Source organism: Cheilinus undulatus, linkage group 14, assembly GCF_018320785.1.
Source record: "Cheilinus undulatus linkage group 14, ASM1832078v1, whole genome shotgun sequence".
Classification (NCBI taxonomy): Eukaryota; Metazoa; Chordata; class Actinopteri; order Labriformes; family Labridae; genus Cheilinus; species Cheilinus undulatus.
The window spans coordinates 42,730,400-42,757,096 of NC_054878.1; the positions used below are offsets into that span (position 1 = coordinate 42,730,400).

At 38.3% G+C, this 26,697-nt stretch overlaps 1 protein-coding gene across 1 annotated transcript; it reads left to right on the forward strand.

Moving 5' to 3' along the window:
- The first annotated feature begins 1,849 nt into the window (after positions 1 to 1,849).
- zfand3 (zinc finger, AN1-type domain 3) lies at positions 1,850 to 26,697 on the forward strand. The gene is made up of 6 exons (XM_041805406.1): positions 1,850 to 2,359; positions 9,356 to 9,396; positions 21,261 to 21,452; positions 23,777 to 23,842; positions 23,935 to 24,105; positions 26,446 to 26,697. Exons 1-6 carry the CDS (start codon positions 2,292 to 2,294, stop codon positions 26,598 to 26,600), a joined length of 693 nt encoding a protein of 230 aa, XP_041661340.1. The 5' UTR covers positions 1,850 to 2,291; the 3' UTR covers positions 26,601 to 26,697.

The window sequence follows — 26,697 nt, forward strand, 5'->3', positions numbered from 1 at the left end:
TCTAAAACAGCAATATAACAAGAAAAATGAAGGATCTTAAAGGTACAGTATGTAATATTTAGCCTAGTAGCATTAAAACGAACACACCTGGTAAAAAAGAAACATAATTCCTATGAATAGGCCTATCTAAATAGGTGTTTAATCACCTGAATATATAAATTGTTTTTTTTTTTATTAACTTAGAATAAGCTTTATTCATACACAAGCAGTGTTAACTTTTTGGACAAAAACTAAGACTGAAAATGTTTGTTGATCACTTTTTCCATGAAAAAGACTACACTAAGACTAAGTAAAAATAAATCCTTTGTGATAAAAACTGACAAAAATTAGTCTAATTTTCATCAAGGAGACCAACACAAACCTAAATTGTTGATATTTCCCCATTGTGCATATAAGATATGGCAGTATTTTCAGGGGTATATTTTAGATAAGTTAGGAGAAGAGTGTTCTATGTTTAAAATTCATTTTACAGTAGACAAGACAAAGCAAAGACCCAGATCCAGTTTTGCTGCTGACTGCTTGAGGTTTTTTTTTTTTCAAAAACTTCACATATCCTTCTGCATTCAGTATTCCTTCCACCTTTATGAGATTCCCAGTTCCAGAAGCATCCCCACAGCATAACACTCCCATCACTGTGTTTAACTGTGAGGACAGTGTTCTCTGGGTGATACGCCTCTCCCTTCTTTCCCCAAACATAAGCAACGTTTCTATGGCCAAAGAACTTTAGTTTGGTCTCATCTGACCAAAGGACATGCTTCCAGTCTCAGAATCTTTCTCCAGGTTGTCCTTAGCATACTTCAGTGGAGTGGAGTTTTTCTTGATCTGCAGTCCACGCCTGTTCAGGGCTCTAGTGGTTTCCTTCTTTCAGACTACAGTTCCTGACTGGGCTAAGTTCTTCACTGGTGTCCTGGCAGCTGTTCTGGGGTCTTCAGAAAAACATCTCTCTCTAGTTTTCTTTCTAGTCTTTGAAATCTCCCTCTTCCTACCTCTTTCAGGCTTGTTCTGGACTGTGTGGCTCTCTGAATTTCTTGATGATCCTTCTCACTCAAGTTCTTGACACTTGGAAATGCTGTGATAACTTTCTACATCCAGAACCTTAATGAAGTTTTTATACTGTGTTTAAACTGGAAGATACCCTCAGTTTTAACTCAATTTTACAAGCCTCGAGTATTACAAAGTTGAAGGGCATCATTGCATAGCATTGGTTAACAAAAGGGTCGGTTCTGAGGGGTGTGAATCATTTCTGACCCTGGTAGTTTTTTTCTTTTGTGAAATAATTGTGTTTATTCGTCAAAGTAAAATAATTGAAGCAGCCAAAATAAAAGTAGGTTGTATGGAAAAGCTGTGTATAATATTTACTCTGTTTAACAGCGCTTTGGAAATACTTGGGAAAAAAATGAAATCTTCATAAGGGGCTTAGTAATTTCATTCCCATCTATAGAAGTTCTAAACAGTTATGTGTGGAATTTAAGCGTAGTATCTCATAATACTGATCAATGATTTTAGTGATAGAATTTTTATGAAATTTTAACCGTGTATGTTTTATTTTCTTTGAATTTTAATTATTTTCAGTCCTCTTTGTCATCCGGTAAAACGGATTACAGTGATGAAAGCTCGCCGAGCCTTACATTTTCAGTTGTTGTTCTCATTTTAGTTCCATACAGCAACTTCATATATGTATTTTTTGTTTTATATAGGTTTTGTCGTGTTTTCGCGTGTATAGTTGCTCGTTGTGGCACTGTTTAGCCATCATTTCGTTGGGCAATATTGACATTTCTGGTTTGATGGACGCGTTTCCGGCCTAGCATACTTCGCAGCAACGACGTGTGAATAGGGGTGGTCAGAATCAATTGAGAGGGGAAGTCCTTGCTTATGTTATTTCTTTTCGCCTTTTTTTGCACCCTCCCATATATTTAACTCCTGTACGATGATATTAAATCAAATTCAAGGACAGCTGCTGTATTTCCAAGGGTTTAGTGTCGAATGATACATCGAGACACCCCCTCTTTTTCTCCGTCGATGGTAAAGTCCGAACGTCCAGCTGATTGCTTTGAGTACCGTTCAATTATTCCAGTTCAAACTGAGCCGTTTTGTTTGACTTATCGAGGGTGTTTTTTAACCGAATATTGCCGAGTTCGCTTCCTTTTTTCATCGACTTGTGGACTTTAAAGGAAACGGGGGATTATTTTTTTATTTTAAACTTGAATGTTGGATCGTTTTTCCTCATTGAACGACCAGGCCTCGGACTCATCCCCTGCCTTGCGTTTCCATATCGGTTTTTGTTGGAAGTCATGGGAGACACTAGTGAACGAAGCAAACCTCCGAGTCTACCTCCGCGCTGTCCCTGCGGATTTTGGGGGTAAGATTGAACCTTGATTTATACTTTAATAAACGCTTTATCTTAAACCAAAAGGTAAATCCAGAAGAAATCTGCTGAACGGGTTGAACAGTCCAAACCTATTGTTGTTGTTCTGTTGTAACGTTACAGGCCGAGGGTGGGGGGTTGGGAAGTTGGCTAATAAATAAACCTCCCAACCTGAAAACTAGCTCTATTTCCAGTATTTTTACAGGTTTTTAAAACATTTTAACCACCTCGAACGCTGGCTGGGAAATAGAACCGTGTTATATCGTGTTTTTAAGACGTTTTGTCAACCAGGAGGTGACGTACTCGAGATAGAGGATGATTTATTGCCAGCAGGTTCCTTTTAAACATGGAGCTTTTTCCTGAATCACCTCGAAGGAAATCAGTAAGAAAACATTTAAAAATTTACCTCACTTTAATCCTAACTCGAATTAGAGTTGATAAATCAGTTTTTTGGGGTATTTTCACCCTTTTTACATTCGGTCTTGTCAAGAAATGGATGTGTGTTGCATACCGGATGTGATTCACTGATGTCTCCAGTGTTACCCCAAAGGACTTTTAAAATATTCATTTAAACCCTCTATTAAAAACACTGAGCCAAGACATGACCATATATACAAATTAAATATAGATGTATGAAGACAGATATTACTCATTTTCACTCTTAGAAAAAGCTAGTTTTAAACGATATTGGATTTTTGCCCGTATGTGATAAGCTATTTCTAAAGTTGTTATAACTGATGCAGTATAAACCTACCTTTTTGATAGGAAAGCACATTAAGTCTGTTCTTCCAAAATTTAACTTTCACCTTGAAATGTGACAGGTTGTTTTAGAAACATGCATCACACAAGGCGAACATGCCCTATAAATGTGTTATTCTTCAAAATATGGACATTTCATTATTAAAATCTGAAAATAACTTCTCCAGATTACATTTAGATTACATGCAAATTGTGACTAAGCTTCATGTGCCTTTTTCAGAACTACATACAGCATTGTAACAACCTGCACACAGTCAGTTATGGTGCATTTCAGGGCTGCAGGATATAAGATATTTGCCCAGATCAGCCTTTCCCAAACTTCAGTATGCTGCAGCCACATTTGAAACCTGAAGATCTCCATACAACCCACATACAACCTTAACATGATGCTATGAATAATACATTTTTATTTCAGACCATTTCAATGCCAGCACTTGACTTTCAGATACATTAGCATCACTGGGAGAAGTGTTTTGGGGTTCACAAAGTTCAAATAATGAGCTACTGCCATTTATTTTGTTTAAATCAGACACTTGCATAGCCAATTAAATCTTCTTTCCTAATATTCACCTTAAACGTACTTTGTTGCCCAGGAAACTCTTTCCTAGTAGCATTAATGTCCCAGAAGGCACCAATAAACAAGTGCAACCCTCTAGCGAACTGCGTAGCAGTTTTAAATCATAGTATCAGTGGTTAATCCAGCACTAGTTTAACCAGGACACTGGTTCCATACATTAGACAAAATAAATGATAGAAAAACACTTGGGTAAGCACTGGCATCACATTTCTTGCTAGCGGGCTATATGCTGATATTCATGAATTAATTTTAGTCTATACTGATCTATAAATGGAGTTCAGACCTAACACTTCAGCCATGTTGAATTTTAAGGAACAAGGATGAACCAGCAAAAAGACCAAAGAAGATCTCTTGGTCTTGCCTAAATATTGTCTGATCAAATGATTTCGTATTAGCTTAAACAAAAAATTATAAATTAGTTTAATTGACTAGTCTAAGGTAGGGCTGAACGACACGCAATAAATTATTCTATATTATAATCATCACAATATCAGATAAAACTAGGGCAGAACAATTTAGAAAAATGTCTAATTGTGATGATTTTGTCTTGCATTGCAACTTGGATTGGAATTGATGCATTGAAGGGAGTTAGAACCATGTCATTCTCATAATAAATAAGTGAAACGTACCAAAAAAAGTAGAATTGTTGTAGAGTATTGTAAAAAATGTCTTTCGATGATTTTATGATCTGTAATGCATTGCATCTCTGCTGCAAAAAAGAAAAGTTTAAACTGGTATTTTGACTCGAATATCAGATTAAAGAAATATTGCATCTTCTGCAATTTTTGATTGATTTCCCAGCCCTAGTCCAAAGGGAAGAAAACACATTTTGTAAACAAACCTCATTCTGTAACGATGAAAAGTTGATAGGGGTGCATGACATTAGATATTGATATTGCACAATATCGGCATGAATACTGATATAGTAATGTAGTTAAGCCGCACAACTTCAGCTTCTTAAACACACTTTAAGGTTTAAGGATGAACGTCATCATTAAACTGATATAAAATAATTTCACAACATCTGCTATTGACATTCACTGATGCCCTCAGCATTCATTGGTAGCTGATGCTTGTCAAAACTGACAATATTAGAAGATACCGATGATAAGCCGGTGCATCTGTGCATCCCTAGTAGGCGTGGGTGTAAGCTGATAGCCACATCCACAAAGCAGGGTTACATTCTTATATTATTTCTCCATTATCTCCAAGAGAATGTGGCCTCAACTCTCAGAGGTAATAGTAGGCTGGATGCATCATGGACTATTATCAGAAAAAAATGAAATAATAGAATGACGATCTGACTGATTCCTAATTATGTAAGCATACCTGTGTATGTAAGACAATAATAATGATGATATGTACCACTGCTGGGCTGTTGCACATTCACATTGTGCATATCAGGTATGTCACTGTTTTCATTGGTGTATTTTAAATAAATTAAAGTTTTGATCATGCATTAATGAATGTTTTACAATAATATTAATTTTGAAATATGGCTGAGTTACTTTGTTTATAGGAAATACATGTCTTGACTAAAGTAAAGACTAGAATGTTTTGGGGTTTTCGTCGACTTAAACTATGACGTAGGGATGCACGGTATTATCGGTGTGATATAGGCAGATATGACAATTTTGGCTGTTATTTACAACCAAAATTTTTGCTATAAAAATCTGACTGTATCGGCTTTAAAAATTGGCCGTATGAAGAAATAAGCTAGTTGAGTTTTGGCTTTAGCTGAAGTCTTGTTCTCAACTCATCATAATTCCTTACCCCTAAAAGTCTGTTTTAATGACTGAAATCTGTTAATCTCTTCATCCTTAAACTTTTGAATTGTGTGCTTTAAGGTCTAAAGGTTTAGGTCTAAACTACATTTAGATATCGTTATAAAATTATCAAAAATATCAGCATTCTGATGTCAGCAAAATCCAGTGCGGTGCATCCCTACTATAAAGTTGAAAATGTGAACGAGTTAAATCCAAAAACTAAGACTGGATTTAACACAGCTGTTAAAATTAACACTGTACACTCAAATTAAGTATCCTAGTTGAACTACAGGTGGCTGTTTTGACAATTTAAGATGTAAATACCAAGTGAAATACCATTAAAAGTATGCACAGAGCTTGGTGAACATGGGCCTTTAGTTAAGTAGGATGGATGGTTACAAAGTTATTGGATAGCAATAATAAACGTGTTAGTAATTCTAGTGTTAAGTAGTAAAAAAAAGGAAAAAAAAAAGACCTGACTCTTCTGGTGGCCATGTTAGTTATTCCAAAGCAACACTGCAAGATAAGATTAGTGTTATCTTAAACTGGCCTCCATGGACACTCTATAAACCACTGTCATACTTGGATAACAGAAATATCACAGATGTAAGGGTGGAACGTAAAGCTGTTGTGTAAAATACAATCAGTCCACCCATCTGTTTAGATACTGGAGGTCTTGACATTTGGCTACAGAAACACTCCCTCATCCCCCATGTCCCATCCCCCTCCCTAGCTTCCTTCTTTTTGTGGTGTCCAGTGAGCGAACTGGGACCAGTAAGCCCACCTGTCATTGTCAGGTGACAGAAATGGCAGTGTTGTGTGTTTACGGCTCAGAATAACACCTGGCCGGGGGGCTGCTGACCGCTCTGTCCCGCACACGCTCTGCACACATGGCGCTGAAGCTCAAGGCCTCTTACAGCAGTCTTCAGTGAGGTTAGTGTAGCATTTTGACGGAGGGAATTCACTGCTTAAAGCACAGAGTAATGCCATTCATCCTGGCATCTTTAAATGCATCTTTTTTTCTTTTAAAGGGTTATACTGGGTCTTTCAAAGTGGGAAATAAAAGGCAGATGCAGAATGCTAATTCTTAATTTTTCCTCATTCAAAGACTGCACCCACGTAGCAATCCTGACTAGTTTTTCTTCTTTGGTTAAGCTGTTTTATCTGTAAAATCTTGAAACCATTGTGGACTAATTGTACCTTTCAGGTGAACTAAAACCTCCCGAAGAAAACCAGTTTGAGAAATGTTAATGTACTTTAGCACAAGGATTGAAGTCTGACCGATACAAGTAGTTAGCAAGTATGCACGCTGGAACTGGAGCCGCAAAGAGATCCATTTAGATGCCAAGTATTTGTTGTTTGCACAACATGAATTAAAACTTTGACAAAAACTACGTTATGATGGGGTTATATTCTTAAATCACATCACCTTTTGGATTAAAAGGTTTTCCTCATATTGAGTTTACATGATGTTGAAGTCAAATTATTATGTTAGTTGAGCTAAAACTAGAGTTTAAAACACTCAAATATACATTATATAGAGAAGAGTATTTGGCCACTTGACCATTACACCAACAGGGACTGTAATGACATTGTTTTCATATACATGTACTTTGATATGGAGTTGGTCCCCCTTTACTGTCATTGGAAGGCTCCACAAGATTTTGGAGTGTTTTTGTGGGAATTTGTGTCCATTCATTCTGTAGAGCACTCATGAGGTCATGCACTGATGTTGGACCAGAAGGCCTGGCTCACAATCTCTGTTCCAGTTCATCCCAACGGAGCTCGGTGGGGTTGAGGTCAGAGCTCTGTGTGGGCCAGTCAAGTTAGCCCCCACTGAACACTTTAAACCTCCTCTTCTCCTTTTTCTGCATCTCCCTCTTCTATCATTTTGCATCCTCTTCCTCTTCTTTCTGCATCTTTGTCTTCTCTCTTTCTGACCTTCCTCTTCTGTTTTTTCAACGTCCTCTCCACTTTCTGCAACATTCCTCATCTCTCTTTCTGCGCCTTCCTCTTCTCTTTCTGCATCTTCCTCGTCTTTCTTTCTGCAACTTCCTCTTCTTTCTTAAACCATCCTCATCTCTCTTTCTGTACCTTCCTCTTCTCTTTCTGCATCTTCCCCTTCTCTCTTTTTGCAACTTCCTTGTATCTCTTTCTACACTATCCTCCTCTCCCTTCATCCTCTATCCTTCTGTAACAATCTTCTGTCTTTCTTCATCTCCATCTTCCCTTTTTCTCCACCTCCCTCTCCTGTCTTTTGCCCCTACTTCTCTTTTCTGTAACTCCTTTCTCTCTCTTTTTGCCCCCCTCCTCCACTTCTCTCTTTTTGCACCTTTCTCTTCTATCTTCTTCTCTCTTCATACGTCTTCCTCCTCTCTTTTTCTGGATCCCCCCTCACCTTTCTCTCTCATCTTCTCTTAACCACTGAAATTTATATAATGAAAAATGATGCAGGTTTGACCTGAGGCAGTACAAAACATCGCCGTCTTTTCATGGCGGCCTTACAACTCACTTTAGTCCTATTTGTCCTAAAAGAGAACCCGCAATTCATGTGGTTTGTGTTATATTTACATCCAGACAGCCAGTTTAAAACCAAACTTTACACATCCTTTACTTCTTTTGACCTATATGCTGGATGTTAACCAGTAATAGCTACCCTACCACCTCTATTTAACTCCTTAAAGATAACCGATAAACACTAACTTTTCAACACAACTTTCTTATTCCTAAGCATACACTTGTGACCAAATAAAAAAAAGATCTGTGACCCACTTTTAAGCTGCAACCCACAAGTTGAGAATCATGGCTGTAGAAAATTGTTAAATTTAATTTGACCAGTCTTAGGAGCACCTTTTCCAAATGCATTTCTTGGGACCATAGATTTAGCAAAAATTTGACAGATCAGGGTCATCTCAGCAGTCTTATCAATTATTATTTGGCCTAAAGCCATTCTTGGACTGAATTTCATAGTGATCTATTTAAAGATAATGTCAGACATCTTAATAACACGCAGATACATTCGCTGTCCCCTCCTTGATGAAGTCGAAGCTCGTCTGTGCTGGCTTGTCCTGCTGCATTGGTCACATAGCTCCTGTAGGAACAATGATGTGAAAACCCTACGGACTTCCAGCCTTTGACTCCACTGATGGCCCCACAGCTGACAGGATCAGCTGCATTGTGGCTGTGTGCACATTAAAGAGAAGTCCAGAAAGTGAAGAAAAGACAGGACATTACTATAGGGAGGAAGAAACCAGGAGGTAGAGACGTTTTTTCCAAAATGCCACTTTTTTCTTCTTGGGTTCAGATTTGAACACCTGAAGTTGCATTACAACCAAGGATAGGTGTCAGTATAGTTTTAACAGTTAAGTTTTAACAATCCATATCAGTGGATTTTGCAGCCCAGCTTTCTCAAACACAGTCTATGGGAGGTTTTCCAGATGGATGTGTGGAACACTTCCATCTGAGGTGCCAGGTTACAGCTTGCCAGGTTGACAAACAAAACAAGGCGGTGCGGATGAAACATTAGCAGTGATTATGAAAGACGGTTATGGCTGACACTCCAGTTATGATATAATTGTCATTTGAGGTATTAGATAAAGGGGTCATGCACCGTGTTACAGAACAGCATCATACTTCCACTGTCGTGTTAAGCCTCTCTGCATAAAGTTAAACAGAGATTAATGGACTTCGGTGAAGAGTCTTATTTTAAAGGGATTAACTGAATGTTTTTGATGAAAATTGTGTATCTGATTACATATGATGATCATTTGCTTTTCTCCTGTGGTTTATGTTTTTATTTCATTTTGAGCATCTGTGTTTTCTTAGGTTGTTAGTGTTTTAATGAAGAGGGGCTTGTACTGAAATTTATGTCCACTTCTCTCTCCTCAGGTCCAGTAAAACTATGAATCTGTGCTCCAAATGTTTTGCTGGTAAGTCTTCTGTCCTTGAATTTTTTTTTTTCTTTCAGCAGCTGTTAAAACCATTTAGACCGGTGTTTCTCAACTGCTCAACCAAAGAGACAAATTGTTCAAAAAAATACCTTTGCAAGAGCCACAATCTAAGGGGTAAAAAGTGGCAAAAACAGCTTTAAGTAGCAATATAAATAAGTTAAAAAAAAGAGTGAAACGTAACTAAAATGGGCAAAAAGCAGTCGAGATTGGCAAAAACCGGCAAAAAACAGGAAACAAGTGATATGTAATTGCAAAAGGTAGCTTAAATTGGCAAAATGTGGCTAAATATTGTGACAAAGGGCAAAAATGGGTAAAAAAGTGGCAAAAAGAAGAGGCAAAAATTTGGGACAAAAAGAAACAAGTGGTATTGAATGGCAAAATATATCCTATTTGGACGACAAGTGGCAAAAAATGGAACAAAGAAAGTGCAAAAATGAGATAAAAATGGCAATGACAGTTTTCTAAAGCTGTAAATAGAAATAAAGTGGTATGTAGCCTGGTGTATAATAATCTATAATAATAATCTGCAAAGAGGAATGAAGGTGGGTGGCACTAGCTTTTAATGATAGCCACGTTGTAGAGAGAATATTAGGCTAACGTCACACCCGCTGACACAATGACCCTGTGAGGAATTTGACTGTTTTTTAGGGTTTTCTCCTCTTTAGACTAGTCAGTTGAACAAAATGTAAATGAACATTTAGCCGAATAGGGAAATAGACGCTTAAGAACTTTTTTTAGTCTCCAGTCCTCCATGCTTCGATTTCTTCAGTCTCTTCATGAGTCTCTGGTGGAAGGGCTAAGACTCAAGGAAAAGACTCAATCCAGAGACCCAAGCCAAAGAAAGAGGGAGAGCCCTGCCTCTCCTATAAAATAAAGATTATCTGTGATGTAAAGTGGACCTTGCTTATCATGGGAGCATGACAGTAGTGTGCAAGCATTTGAAGATAGGCATATTAGATGTCGTTCATTGAAGTACTTTTTTGCCATATTTCAACAGTTTAAAGTTAAAGCCATGCAATGATTTTTCTCCTTTTTACATTTTAGGCCTCTTAACTATCATTTTATCTTAAACACTGTGGATCTTTTCTCTCTTATGTCTTTCCATCTTTTTCCATCGAAGCAAACTCTTATCATATTAATATTTAACTTAAATGTACCTTTATTTATATGAAGATATTATTGCCATTACCAGACGACACATAAAGGACATCAGCCAGCCCACATTAACACTGGTTATGTTTAAAGACAGCTTGATTTTAGGCTCTTCTAAACATTTACATTTGCATAAGCATTTACTAAACAGCTATTTAGCAAATGCAGGGAAATCCATCTGACCTAGGCGACTAATAGTTACAACAGCAAGCGATAATTAGTCACCAGTCAGAATAGTTGGTAGTTACATTCCTAGTTGACTGGCAATCCAAGTTCTGAAGTCTGATGTACTCCACACTTGGTGATAAGGTTTTGATTTGCCATTTAAATGCTAATGCTAGTATGCACATTTTTCATAGTCCTCAGGCAGAACATGTTTATCCAACTATCTCTGTCATTTTACTCTTAAGATTGTGCATGATGTTGATTTAAACACTAAGAGTAATTCCTTAAATGTAAATCCACTTCCTCCTATTAGTCTTATAATAGTGTCTCAAGTTGATGATAAGCATGAACTTGTCTTATCCTATCTCAAGTATGCATGGCTGTAGGAAAATATCATGTTTTAGAATGGAATTTTTAACCTGAATTAAAAACTCCATCAGATCATTGATAACTCCTTAGTAAAGGTGTTCTAAGTTAATGGTGGTCCTGCCACAGTAGTGATGAAAACATGTAACCAAAATTGAAGGCCAGATTTCTGCTCTAATGGTCACTGGCAGCTAACCAGCAGACAGTTGGTGTCCGTTATCTGGTCTGAAATGTTGCACAGCTTCAAGTTACATAAATTCAAGATGCATCAGCATTATGAGACACTTGTAGGAAGAAAAGTTACCTTTTTTTTGTCTAATTTTCAATTTAATTTATTAAATCTAATGTGCAAAATGTTGAATATTAAATACACAGAGAGTATCTGTAAAATAAGTTTCAAATATGTGCTAAAAACATGATTATTCCCAGAAATAAAACCCACTTTTGTGTATTTTAATGAGAAATCTGTCATGTTCCATTGCATTATCACATCAGTTTATGAAATTAATGTCAAATATTTATGTATTTCAAAATTAGAAATGAAGTATGTTTCCATTTTTCACCATCCACACTCTGGTGTGATGAGTGGGATGCTTGTGATTCCAGACCAGAGAGGCTCTAACTCGATCGTCCGAAGCTTAATTAGGTCACATTCACACCAGAGTTGTTTGGTCCGCTTTGAACGAACTCTGGCACATTTTCCCAGACAGTCGGGTTTGTTTGGATTGGTGTGAAAGCTCATTCAAACTCAGGTGTGGACCAAACCAGTGAACTCTGGTCGCTTAAAAACAGCGGTTCGTTTGCTGTGAGAACGCTATTAGAGAACCTAGTGAACCAAAGGCAGGAAGTGGTGCAAAGCGTAATGTTTTACAGATGTAATTGTCATTTAATACACTCAAACAGGGTTCAAGACCTCGCTTAGCGTCTGTGTAGCCATGGAAACACGTCATCTTTTGCTCATATTTTGGCTCACCTTCTTCCTTATTACTGATTAGGGATGCACATGGTTAAACAGTTAGATGATTAAATTCATTTTTCATATTAGCCGGCATGAGACTGACAAATCAGTTAAACTAAATCCCTTTTATTTTTTATAAAAATACAAGCTTAGAATCCTGTTCTATAATGTTTTTTTGAACTGTAATTGACATCCCACCACTAGAGATCACTGTAAATATGAGAAGCTTAGCAGTGGCTAAGCAGTTAGCGTGTAGTAGGAACAGCATGGTATCACTGTTTTTTAAGTAGTAAATGGAAATAAGTGGTATGTAGGCTATCAAGGGTTAAACTCACGTATAACTACTAGGGGTGGGAGAAAAATCAATACAGCATAGTATCGTGATGTTTTGTCTGATGATATATATCCTTTCGTCTCGTCAGCCGAGTATTGATTTTTTTTTCAAATTAATTACTAATATGAACTGAGGTCTATGATAATGGAAAAATAAAATCAACTATTTGGATAATTGTTTGTCCAGTAGGGTTGTCAGAGGTGACGGTCATAGTGCAGGAGAAAGTTAGTACAACAAACATGGCAGAACCAGGGGAAGGACATTAGGAATGCAGGCAGGGCACAATGAGATGGACATGACACTTGAAGTTTGTAAAAAGGGCTACATGAAAATAAAATACTGCAGAAATATGACAAACACGAGCGCAAGGCTAATGCTAAATCAGCTAACAGTTGAAAAAATGGAATAGATCACAATATATGTTGTCACAGTACTCTGTATTGCAAAATTTTGCAAGTCGTAACCCAGGTATTCCAATAATATCGTGTCTTGAGGCCCCTAGTGATTCCCACCACTAGTAACTATTTAACTGAAGTAAAGAGGCCACACATCAAAGTACGATAATAATCTGCTTAGAGGAACGAAGGCTGGTGGAGCTAGCTGCTAATATTAGCCATGCTGTAGAAAGTATATTAAACTAACACATCTACACAGTAACCCTGTGAGGATTTGACTGTTTTCTAAAGATTTTCTCCTCTTTAGGCTAGTGGGTTTAAATTTAAATGAGCGTTTAGCTGAATGGGGAAATAGACGGTTATTAGGGATGCACCAAAAATTCGGTCACTGAAAATGGCCCAAAAGTGCATTTTCGGTTTTCGGCCACAAGACTTTTATCACCGAAACACGACGTTGTGATGACGCAAGCAAAAACCACAGCCAGCACGCACTTGGATCAGTGGTTCTAAAATAGGGGTGCATATATGTGACGGCACTCCAGGGGGTACGCGAGATTTTAAAATACATGCCGGCTATTTAGGAAAAATAGCGCCTTTCTTTGCACGTCAGGAGCGACACGATTTTGCGAGTATATTACGTACATTCTAAAATCACATTCGTGCTGTGAACGTCTGCGGTGTGTTTTCTCTGTCCTCTGATAAACAGTGATATTTACTGAAGCGGAAGATAAAATGAGATTTGTCCCTCTCTGTCCTTCACTCCGTGCGTAACGCGGCACTTTTACGCACAGCCAGGACATCAGTGCCGTTTTGTGTCACGGTTTCATTCACTGTGCCAGCCAAGTTTGTAAGAGGAGGGACGGACTTTTCATTCATTCCATGTCAAATATGATAAATAGAGTTATAATATTGCACAGCTGAGGCTCGCGGTGAGAGGAGTTAACTCTCTCCACAGCGCACAGACTGGCTCACCTGTTTGTGTTCCAGACTGGTCAGAGGAGTCATTTAGCTGGTTGGTCCGGAGCATTTATAAGTCGTATGTCGGAGGTCAGAGGAGACTGTGTTGGTAAATATTTCACTAAAGTCCCATTAGTTTAGAAACAGCTCCAGCTGTGTGAGTTTCACTCCAACGCGCGCATGGTGGTGGTGCCGATTTTTAAGGCAGACAGAGGAACAAAAACGTCCTCCTCTCCAACACGACCTGATGTTTGATATCTCCTCATTTTTAGCCTGGTAGAGAGGGAGACAGGCAACAGACAGCCCGACATGTCCATATGAGCACAAATGCACTACTTAAATATCTGAAGCAATGTCGCGCTGCGAAATGATGTTGCAGTTGTGGAAGCTTGCTTTGACTCGCTACAGGTTCTAAATGTAAATATTTTGTGTAAATAATTTGCATGAAAAAATTGCATATAGAGTGTAAGGACCATAAGTTTATAAACTGGAGTTAATATTTTGTAGGCTCTTAAATTTAACCACCCTAAAACCCCCCTGAGTCTCCCCCATGGCAGAATGGTTTGACCCACACTAGCACATGCCTGTCAATCACTGTATTCACAATCACTCCATTCATAAAAAGGTTTCTGATTTATTTTTTGTGAAGAAATGCTGATTTATAAGTAAGTTCATGATTTCAGTTTGAGAAGAGAGAAGTCTTTTTTGTAATTTGTTTATTATTTACAGGTTTTTAGTTCTCTCTAGCTCTATGTTTTTATTTCCAAATTGTTCCAGAGAGACCACTGCAGCCGAGCAGAGTTTTGCACACTTGTGGGTTTAAAGCTTTTCCAGTCACTGTTTTCAACAGCTACATTCATTTGAATTCCCACGTTTAGAGATGAGAAGATGTGCCATGACTTTAGTCATGCATTTTTAACATTTAAAATGTATGAAAAAAAATCTCATATTTGTAATTTGAAAGTGTTTATCAGTTGCAAAGTTTGATAAATCAGACGGCTGTTACAGCACTCTTTAATGTCTTTCTTTTTGGCCAAAAAGCTTTGCGCTGTTTAGGGGGTACTTGGCTGAAAAAAGGTTGAGAACTACTGATTTAATGTATACATGAGTGCGGTCAAGTTAAACATTTTATTTTGTATTTTATTTTATTTTATATTGTGTATTGTTGGAATGAAGTGCTTGATAAATATTTACATCATTTTGTAATTGGTTTATTTTTTGAAGCATTAATATTAAGTTTAGCAGTTGCAATTGATTTTAGTGAGGTTAGTACACAGTCAGAGCCATAAATGCAATGGTACTAATAATTGGCATAATAATTTCTTTCGGTTTTCGGTTTTCGGTTTCAGCCCTGGTTTCCTCATTTTCGGTTTCGGCCAAGAATTTTCATTTCGGTGCATCCCTAGCGGTTAGGTTAGCTTGCTGCCTTGCTGGCTGCTCATACTGACAATAAGGCAAAAGCAGAAATCACAAGTCAGGGATTTGGTTTTGTTTCATTGTGTATGTGATAAAAAAAATGGAGGAAGGAGATGGATTTCCTGTTTTGCTTTTTCTACTTCTTCTTCATCAGCCTTTGTTTGGGATGACAGCGTCACAAACGTATAACTGCTTGATGTTATGCAGACAGTATGGTTTGTTTGACCTTGTGCAATGTGAAAGTGAACCAAAACCACACGTTTGCACTTTGAGCCACACACAAAACCAAATACCCCAGACTATAAGGTTTAAAAATGACCAAACTGTTGATGCAACTCATTTTGGGATTATTTGGACAAATAATTGTCTGCAACCTCTAATCAGGCAGAAATTAGGATTAGGAAGCACATGTGCCCTGTGCTTCCAGTGCACATGTGCATTATGGGACAGCTTCCAACAGGAACCTGGAAGTGACTTTTTCAGTGCATTTCTTTCTCATTATGAGAAATTCATGACTGAAAACATATCGTTGGTTTTCTGTTTAGTAAATATGCCTTATGAGGTGCCATTTTTATTAAACACAGTCTTCAATTCAACAGCAGAGATGGGCAGAGCTGATCTGTGCTCATAATATTGTGTCATTGTTTTGTTTGAGAGCCCCCTGGTGGCGGAATTGTACATACTATTCATTTAAGGATAAATGTAAGAAATCTTAGGAGGATATGGATGAATGAGGCCTGTTCTTTCTCACATCTCTGTAGTCTAGCTGTCTTTTAAAGGGTTATATCAGATCAAACATTTTCCATCTGGTTTTCTCATAGCAGTTTGCCTCATATCCCATTAAATGTAAAAAGTTTCCACTCTGTAACGAGTGTCTGACAAAGAAAAAAGCCCCATTGGAGTCTGAAAATGTCAAGGTATGCATGAAGTTTTCTCAATGACTCCTCGGCTCTGGTTGAGATGGATGGGCTGAGGGTGCACTGCAGCCCCTGTCGGTGTCCATGGCAACCAGCGAGCATGGCAGACAGCGAGGACCTCGGGGCCCCAGCTTTGAGTCTAGCATCACAGACTGGGCTCAGAATAGACTGAATACACACGAGCACAGAGGCAGAGCAGAAGTGGGTTAGTCCACATGCGGAGAAGAAAACTCAAATGTAGGCTGACCCTCCTCACCCTCCCCAGAGGAGAGAGAGAAAAGACAATATCCTGGTCAATCGATAGAGTCTGAGATTATCAAAGTACAGACAGGTCTGAGGAGCGGCTCAGTCGGCCAAGGTGATGGTGTCTTTGTCCTACAAAATCATGTTTCAGCTGGCAAAGTTTACTTTTAGTCTGTGGGGGGCTGGGCTGTTCTCAAACTTTTACATCTGATGGATCTAGTTCTTGGTAGCCTTGAGAATCTGGAAACTTTCAAAGGTATTTTATCTGCACTGGAACAGTTTTAATTGGAGGGATGACGGGAGAGCTGACTAGAGAGGCCTGCAGCTGAGTTCCTTTTATTTTTTGTTTTTCTGCTCACTACATCTTTTAAATCAATGCATCTTTTGGTCTGAAATGATGGGGCCTTCCATCATAGTCATCAAGGCCCAAGGGTATCTTCATGCATTTATTTATTTTGGAACAGTCTAATGGAAAGACATCTAGTATGCAATCATCAAGGAGAATTCCTGATTTACATGCATGGTATCACTGCCCAGCTCACTCTAAGAGTCTGTGTATAACAATAACCGTTTGTCTTGGGCACTGTAGTATGTACATCCATGCTGTGTATCAGCAATACGTCTTCAGGGATGACCTGATATTGGAACTCACTCTTCTGCAAACAAAACCCCCATACATCCCTTCTGTTGCCCTCTCAACCATGCCTTGGTATTCCTACAGCGCTGATCATCAACTGGTGGCCCAGGGGCCATATCGGGCCCCCCAAAGCTTCCTGTTTGGCCTCTGAAAGATTATTAAATTCAGAAAAGGAGAAAAGAAGACGGTGTGGTTTTAAGAGTATCCTTTGGCTTTAACTGTCCACAGCTGGTAAATTCACTCCACAATTAACATTGAAATAGTTTTAGAATGACTTAACATTTGATCTGTTTTTACAGAAATGTTCTGTCATGATTAGTAGATATTTACAAAGGGTTAACCCTTTACCTACTGAGTCTGAAAATGGCGATTTGGACATATTTTGTTAATATGGCTGTAAAATAGTCAGAAGATGCCCTAAGTCTGAGAGCTTTGGTCCCTTTTCCCAGGAGTACTTGAACCTGACTTTTCAACATCTGGTTAATGACTGTTGCACATTATATGGAATTGTCAGCAGTTTAAAAGAAGAAAAACACAAAAATGGATTTGTTTTTCATGGTTTTTATGAGAAGACATTTTGTTATTGCTCATGAAGTTTTGATTTGACATTTGAAATGTGAACCTATACATGTTTAGAACAATCACCAGTCATTTTTTTGAGTCTAGGACTCTGGGTGAGGGAAACACAGTGCAAAAGATAACTGTATACATAGGTGAAAATTAGTGCAAATAAAGGTGGAAGAATACATTCTCAACATTCTCAAGTAACATGTTGTTATTGCACATGACAGACATGCACGAATGCCACTATCTAACACTATTTTTTTAAAACAAAACACCACTTTCGCTCGCTCTCCTTTTACTCTCTTACTTCACTCTCCTTTCTCAATCGTCTTCTGCCAAAGCTGCCGTTTTCTCGGTGCTGTTCGACATTACCGTAATATATATATACCACACATCATATATTGCTGGAAAGCACAGATTCTCAGCTCTCTGTCAGCGTTAGAATTTTTTAGATTGAGCAAACTTTTGAGGAGTTACAGTGTTGAGAATCTGTGTAGCGGTCTCACGATACTTCTGGTGTTTTGCTATTGTGTTTTGCTATGAATGCCCACGTCATATGGTTGCGAGTGCTGTAATGAACCATATATGTGTGCATGCCCACAATTCTCTGCTTTCCAACGCCGTTGGAATTTTTCTGATCAGACAAACTTTGACAGAGTTACAGTAATAATACTCCGGACATATAAAACACAGCGCCAGCGCCGGCCCCAGTGCAGTAGGTAAAGGGTTAAGGTTGGCAGAAGCTCTGCAAAAATGACCAGATAAAGAGGTGAAAAAGGGTTAGAGAGTAGTAAAAATGTGTGGTAAGTGGCAAAATGGGGAGTTGGGTGGCATAAAGGAACAAAAATTGGCAGAAAAGTGGTTAAAAGAGGTTAAAATGTGGCAAAAATGGTAAAAGAGGAAAAAGGTCAAACGTATCAAAAACTTGTTACAAATGACAAAAAATAGTGCACAAAAAGTAACGAAAAGGGGTTAAGAAATGGCAAAAATGGATAAAAGAGTGGCACGAAGGGGATAAAACATGCAGTGAAAGTGGTTTAAATTGGTTAAAGAACGGCAAAAAATTGGGTTAAAGATGCAAAAAGTTTTAAAAATGGGTTTAAAGTGGCAAAAATTGGTTTTAAAGTTGCAAAACCTGTTGAAAAAAATGTAACAAAAAAAGGTAAAAAATTGGCAAAAATAGAAGAAAAGTGTCAAAAAGATAAGAGTGGCACAAGGGGATAAAACATTCAGGAAACATGGTTCAAAAGGGGGTAATATCTTGCAAAAATTCAGTTCAAGATGCAAAAAGGGGTTAAAAGTGTCAAAGATGAGTTAATACTAGTAAATCACAATTGTGGAGGGCCAATTCTCTGGGATTTTCAGGAGCCCAGCCAATTCTGTTGTCTCCTTGTGGCCTGCTGCATTAAAGATAATAGGGAATATCACTGGTGCCTAAAAATGTCCTGTGTTTTGAAAGAAAGTACAACTAAAATAATATTTCAATCAGACCAGAATATTTCTTTAATTTTTGTGTATTTGAAAGTCTGGCCCCCAGAGTTTTTGTCGAGACTAAATCTGGCCCTTGTGCAAATGTACTTGATGACCGCTGCCCTACAGGCTGTGTCAGTGAAACTGCTGCTGGTCAGAATGAACAAATAGGGGTGAATTAGCCACAAGCTAACAGGCTAGCAGAGCCTCTGTAACAGCTTCACCTTAATGTTGTCAGAAACATGCCTTTAAATGACACAGTGATACTATTCAATATAGCAGTTTCTCACTGTGACTTAAACTATTAGTGCTCTGTTAAATTTAGTCTACTGTACAATTTCTCTCTTTTCTGCACATGATCATTACGAGATTCTCAAAACTGTTATGCTGTTATACTCTCTTCACTGTTATTATCCACACACATTGCATGTCTCTGTCTTCTCCTGTTGTCTCTGTGCCTGTGATCTTTTGACAGTACTGCTATGTTTATACAATTTTTAGCATCCTGTCATAATCTGCATGTGGACGAGGTTTATTTAAGAGGGTAAACAATTATAAATATCGCAGGATGTAGAGCAGTGAGAATAAAAACACAAAAGGATCGTCTACCAGTTTACTAATCCCAGATAAATTAATTCTAAAACCATAAAGTGATCATCAGTTGACCCGCGGGTGAGCCACAGTCCAACTCTGTATAGGAACTGATCCCCTCTGATATGCCTGCTGTGGTGAGAAGATCAAGAGGGTGTTGGTGCAGAAATGAGCCCAACTGTTGCTGATTTTAACCCAATTTGCCACTGGTTTGTCCCGTAGGCTCTTTGTGCAAACTCTCTCTCTGTGATGTACGGGTAATTGCAGGATTTTTCTGCATTACAGGTGTCAAACTCGTTGCGAGAATTTAATAAATAGTGCGTAATTTCTGCAATCTTGCGCCGCCCTTGTTTAACGATCAGCCCTTGTTTAATGATCTCAGAGGTAAAATGAGCAGGACAACTGTAAATACACCTTTAGCAGATTAACCAGTTTCAGTGGAGAACTCTCTCTCATGATACTGAGTGAAAGCATCCCAGCACACGTGACCCCAACTCTGACATGGGAGGAGGAGCATGTAGAGACAGAAATCACATGCCAACATGTAAATAACCTAAGGCTGTTTAGTTTGTTTAATAACCAGACATGATATGCACTTATTCTGTAGGAAAGGTATTCTTCAATGACTTCGATTGTTATGTGGTGCTGTTTAGATAATAAAATCAAATAAAATTAACTTGACTGTCTTAACTCGGTGGATTGCCCCCCTTATTGTGCAGATTTTAACAACAATCCACCAGCAACATGAGAAAAGGAATCCCAGCAGGGATCACTGTAGAACAGATAACATCCAAACACATCTAAACACTTCCCAAGGGCATGATGGTAAACACTGCCCACACATCTCCCAGACTTAAGATGGAAGTGGGTGGAGCTTGGATCGATTGACTACAGAGTTAAACTTACACTGGTGGATTAATACTGTCAAATAACTCCAACCCTGAAGGCCCTTTGCCTCAGAATGGAGCTAAAATTACACTCTGGGCAGAGCTGTGTGTCATCGGCGTAGGAATGCTAGCTGAGACCGTGTTTGTGGATGATGTGACTAAGAGGGAGTGTGTAAATGATGAAAAGAAGAGGTCCAGGGACAGAGCCTTGGGGCACACCTTGGTTTACAGGGGTTGGGGAGAGACCGAGGATACAGTGTTTTCATAATAAAACTGGTTTGCATATTTCTGTAACAGCTGAATTAAGTTTGGAAATATTGGAATAGCAAAAATCCAATTTTTACATCTCTAAAATGCACTGTCATTCATTGAATGAACACAATTCTGCATTGAAGAACTCAGGAAGGGGTTCACTGATGTTTTAAATCAAGTAGGCTCATTTTCTTAAACACTTAAAAATTAAGTTTCTGTATGCACGACATTTGAAGGTCTTCTGCTGTCTTTTAGAGACAGTCCACGTCTAAGGCACAACAACATGAACTGGAGACTGCATCCATTTCTTTTATACCATCTGTTTTCTGCACAGTCAGACAGACCTGTTATTAAAGACTTAGTGTCAGATGTCAGGAGGTTTTAGCCACACAGCTGCATTTCTGCACAGATGCACGACAGCAGATTCTGACAGTGTTTTCTTTGTTGTCTCTTCCTCCTTCTCTGCTCTGTATATCCGTTTTTCTGTCCTATTTTTACTTTTTTTTCTATGCCTACTTCCTTGCTGTCTTTCACCACAGACATCCAGAAGAAGCAGCCAGGAGAGGACTGCACCTCAAAGCCCATCCAAAGCAGCGGGAGTAGCCAATCGCCAGTTTTCAGTAGCGACACAAGCAGTAGCAGTAGCCAATCCCCTTTGTCGTCGCCGCCCTCCACCTCCGAGCAACCGTCAGCAGAAGAGCCATCACCCACATTTCCCAGCACAAGGGAAGGTAAGATCGGACTACAAGTTTTTTATGTTCAGTAGCGCTCTTTACTTTTTAAGAAAGCTTTTTCCCCATTTACCAATATGGACTGAATATTTCTTTTTCTCAGTCCTAGTGTGAAAGTGCCGAGTGAGACAGACAGAACAGAAAAATTGAAATGTTCTGTTAAGTTGGGAATGCTTAACCTTTAAACTACTTTTACCAAGGTAGCAGAACTTATTTTAGATCATTTCTAAGAACATAATGTATCCTATGGTTGTCCTAGCATTTACTGAGCTCAAGACTTACCCATTTATTTCTTTGTGGATATGTGTAGTCTGACGTCTTCTTATGTCGTCAGTCGTACTTTCACAAACGTCGTTTTTCAGCCTTCTTATTCCCACCATATTCACAGCAAAGATTGAGGAATTGGCCCCTGTTGCTTTGGTCTTGATCAGCAGAGACAGTAATGTCTTAGTACAAGTTGGCACATGGCACAGGGACAACTGGAGTTCACATAGAGTACAAGACAAGATCCACAATGAACAGTTGAGGGCACACATTTCTCAGTGAAGCCAAGGAAAGCTTTATTTCTAACAATAGAGGCTGTCCTGTGCCTGACTTGGCAAAGAAAACTTTAGATATTAAGAATGAATAAGAAAATTAAAAGAATAAAACAACGAGCACCAATTACTAACATCCTTGGAAGGTTTTTCTCCAGTTTGTTCTTCAGAAAGTCTGAGAAAGCTATGTAACATTCATGCTGTGTTCTTTAACTGCTAAATTTTTCTCTCCTGTGTTCATGTTTCTATGAGTGCCACATTCTCTTAATCTGAAAGTTTGTGCACATATTTAAAAATAGTTATTTGATAAAAACCTAACCTTTAAATACCTGTCCGAAGGAAGGTTTAGTGTTACTGTTGATTCAAAATTCTTATCTAAGTTCTAATTCATATTTATAATTTTTACATTTTTAAACTTAAGATCAAATACAAAGTCGTCCATATTTTACTCATGTATTTGTGTATGCTATGTGATGTGATACAAGTGCTGAATTAAAAAAAATCTTTTAAATATATCCGAAAATTGCTTGTATTTTTGTTGCTACCAATATGATAGACCAATATTTACAGACTTTATAGGCCGATACTTACAGCCAGTGTTGGCCAAAAAAAACCCTGGTCATTTAGGACAATTTTTACAGCCAGTATAGGCCAATATTATAGGCAATTTAGGCTGATATTTACAGCTGATATACACTGATAATTACAACCAATATAGGCCAATATTCAAAGCCAATATAGGCTATTTCGAATTTTTACAGCAAAGTTATGCAGATATTTACAATATTGACAGTCAATTTAAGCCAATATTTATTACCAAGTTGGGCAGATATGTATAGCCAATATAGGCCGATATTCACAGGCAATATTTACAGCCAGAATAGGCTGATATTTACAGTTGATATGCACGGATAATTACAACCAATATAGACCAATATTCAAAGCCAAAATAGGCTGATATTTACAGCCCATATTTGCCAATATTTTTAGGCAATGTAGGGTAATTTTTACAGATAATATAGGCCGATATCTACAGCCAATATAGGCCAATATTTACAGTCAATGTAGGCAGATATTTACAGCCAGTATAAGCTGATATTTACAACTGATATAGGCTGATAATTACAACCAGTGTAGGCTGATATTCAAAGTGAATATAGGCTGATATATTTACAGCCAATGTTGGCCAGTATTTACAGTCTATATAGAGATATATATTTACAACCAATATATACAGATATTTACAACTAATTTAGGCCTATAATTACAGCCACTGTAGGCCAATATATGATATTTACAGCCAAGATTTGCAGATATTTACAATACTGACAGACAGTTTAAGCCAGTATTTACAACTAAGTTTGGCAGATATGTATAGCAAATATAGGTCGATATTTACAGCAAATGTAGGCTGATGTTTTCAGCCAACATAGGCTTATATTTACAGCCAAATTAGGCTAATGTTTACACCAGATAGCCCAATATTTACTGACAATGAGAACCAATATTGCAGCCAATATAGGGCCCTATTTACAGCTGATACTGACAGATATTCTGAGCCAATTTTAGGCCAATATTACAGCCAAGATAAGCAGATATTTACAGCCAGTAGAGACCGATAATTACAGCCTAAATCAGCTGATACTTATGGGCTGGTGTTTAGCTCACAATTTTGTTCTGTGTCAGATTTTGTACTCTCAATAGAACAGAATTGTAAAAATAATTCATGAAACTTTAAGTACATTTACCATTTATTTTACCATAACTCGCCTTCATTTCCATCTGCAGGCGTGTCGTCCACAGAAACAGCCCAAGGCACACTCTGCACACCCACAAAACGTCCACGAGAATCAGGTACTCTCAGCCTCTTCTTCTCCTGCCTGTAGCTCGCTGTGACCTGCTCCACTTTTTAATGCTAACTCTAAAATCCTGCCGTGTGATTTCAGCGTCGGCTTCAGAGAGCGAGGCCACACCGGAGAAACGGCCGCGGCCAGACGAGAAGGAGGGGAGCAGCGAGGAGGCCCGTGGGACGCCCAAGCAGAAGAACCGCCGGCGCTGCTATCGCTGCCAAACCAAACTAGAGCTGGTGCAGCAGGAACTGGGCTCCTGTCGCTGTGGTCAGTACCAACACATGACTGTGGCTCAGCAGTCACATGCTGCCATACCAGGCCACAATAACCTCCACGTTCACGCTACAGAGTTCCATTTAGATCACTCAGTTTCACACGCTGTGGGTTAAATGTGTCAGGAAACTATTTCAGCTGCATTGTTTTGTTTCTTTTTTACTAGAATTTAAACTACATAAACCCTACCCTGAAGCAGGTTTGTTAGCAGCTGAATTTGTTATTTTAGGATCAAACTTTCACTTTTAAAGGCCCAGATTTTAGACAAAAGACAGCAATAATATCCAAAATGTTATCAGTTGCTGTACTTCAAAGCTGATTCATACTGATTAAGTAAAATAGCTAGTCATTTTTATAAATACAAGTGGAACAGACTGAGTTTGGTTTCAAAATAACCCTGAAATATTAGGAGTTTAAGTCTTCTTATGTCCTAAAGTAAGTGTTCGATCCAGAGGAAGGGGTTTAAATACTTCTCAGAATCAACATAAACTTCAGTGAAAGGTTAGTTTCTTCATGTTAGAACATAGGCCATGTTTTTAAATATTTGAATTAAAGTTTTTCTCCTGCATCATCAGATTGACTTGGCAGGCGAGTTCAAAAGTGGCTTTAATGGTTGCGAAATATTCCTTCATGGAGATCAGCACATTCAAAGTACATCTGAAAGTGCTCCTTTCGTTACTGACAAGATCTGTTTGTTATTCTGAGTGGGGAATAGTAAAAATGTATTTATTAAAATGAGAAACTGCCACTACAACTCTCTTCAAAGCCATCAGACTCTTTGACAAAATCGGTAATTTTTAACACAATATTTAAACAATATTTAAAAGATCACATAACACAGTCTGACTTATTTTTTCCCAAGGAAAGGTTTGTCTCGGTAATGTTCTAAAAGAGAAAATTATTATTTTTTTCACTGTTTTTAAAGTGTGTAGTGCATGATCAATTTTGTCGGGTTCCTTACATACAGACACATCTAAAAAATGTGAATATCATCAAGGGTTCTTTTTTTCCTGTGATTTTATTCAAGAAGTAAAACTTCCATATATTCTAGATTTGTCTCATACAAAGTGAAACATTTCAAGGCCTAGTTAATGCCAAGTAAAAAAAAAAATCCACTATTTCGAAACATTAGAATGTCAAAAAACGTCAGTCCAAAAAAAGATTTATATCACAGAAATGTTGACCTTCTGGGAAATCATGCTCATTTATGCACTCAATACTTGTAGCTCCTTTTGCACAAATTACTGCATCAATGCAAAGTTTCATGAAGGCGATCAGTCCGTGGCACTGCAGGGGTGTTATGAAGCCCAGGTTGCTCCAATAGTACCCTTCAGCTCGTCTGGATTTTTTAGTCTGGTGTCTCTCATCTTGAGTATGAGTATGCTCTGAAACAGCCTCTGAGAATAGCCTGTCCTTGCAGCAGTGGCCTTCTGTGGCTTACCCTCCTTGTGAAGGGTGTCAGCGTTTGTCCTCTGGACAATAGTCGTGTCAGCAGTCTACCCCATGATTGTAGTTGTGTGAACAGAACCAGAATGAGAGAATAAAGGCCCAGGAAACCTTTGCCAAAGGGAATTTTTCTACAATATTCAAATATTTGAGATAGTGTATTTTTTAATTTTCATGAGCTGCAAACTGTAATCACTAAGATTAAAACAAAAAGGTTTTAAAATATTTCACCTTGTATGAGATGAATCCAGAATATATGGAAACAAAATATGAACTTTAAAAAGAATGATGTCTTTTTAGATGCACCTGTATATCCTGTTTGGTTCATTAATTTAGCCTCATTACATAAAACATTACCAACATGAATGTAATTCCTGCAGAGTGATCCAGCCCCTACATCTACTCTCCAACAAAAACATGTTTAAATCATGTTTAATAAAAAAGTAGGCTTTATGTGTCTTTATGTGTTTTATATTAATATAAAACAAAATTTTTAAAATTCAGAATAAATATGACTAATACCCCTGACACAGAAATATATGTTTTTAACTCCTTTTAGAGGGGGGAGATAGTCAATGAGCCTTCCTTCAGACACAGTCAAAACATATGATAACACCAGGCTAGTGAAAGGACTGTCCTGGATTTAAAAGCAGAACAACTGTCATGAAATAAAAGCTGCTGGCATGAAACCTTGTGTATCTGTTAAACATGTAGCTGCGTTTTTATCAGATTAATGACGTTTTTTTTTCCTCGTCTTATGAGAAATCTGTTTTGTTTTCCTATGTTCATGTTTGTTGAATTAAAATCATTGATGTGATAATTTCTCCTGTACTCATCTGGAACAGCAAAGCATTTATTGGGGTCACTTCCTCTCTGTTTCCCTCTCAGGCTACGTGTTCTGCATGCTCCACCGTCTCCCCGAGCAGCACGACTGTCTGTTCGACCATCTGGGCCGCGGGCGCGAGGAGGCCGTCCTCAAAATGGTGAAGCTGGACCGCAAGGTGGGCCGCTCATGCCAACGCATCGGGGAGGAGTGCTCCTGATCGGCCACGCCATGTTGTGACCCGCCATCCGTTTAGAGATAAGGCGCTTACAAAGAGGAGGGAGAGGAGGAATGACAAGTGGGGTTGATGGGTGGGG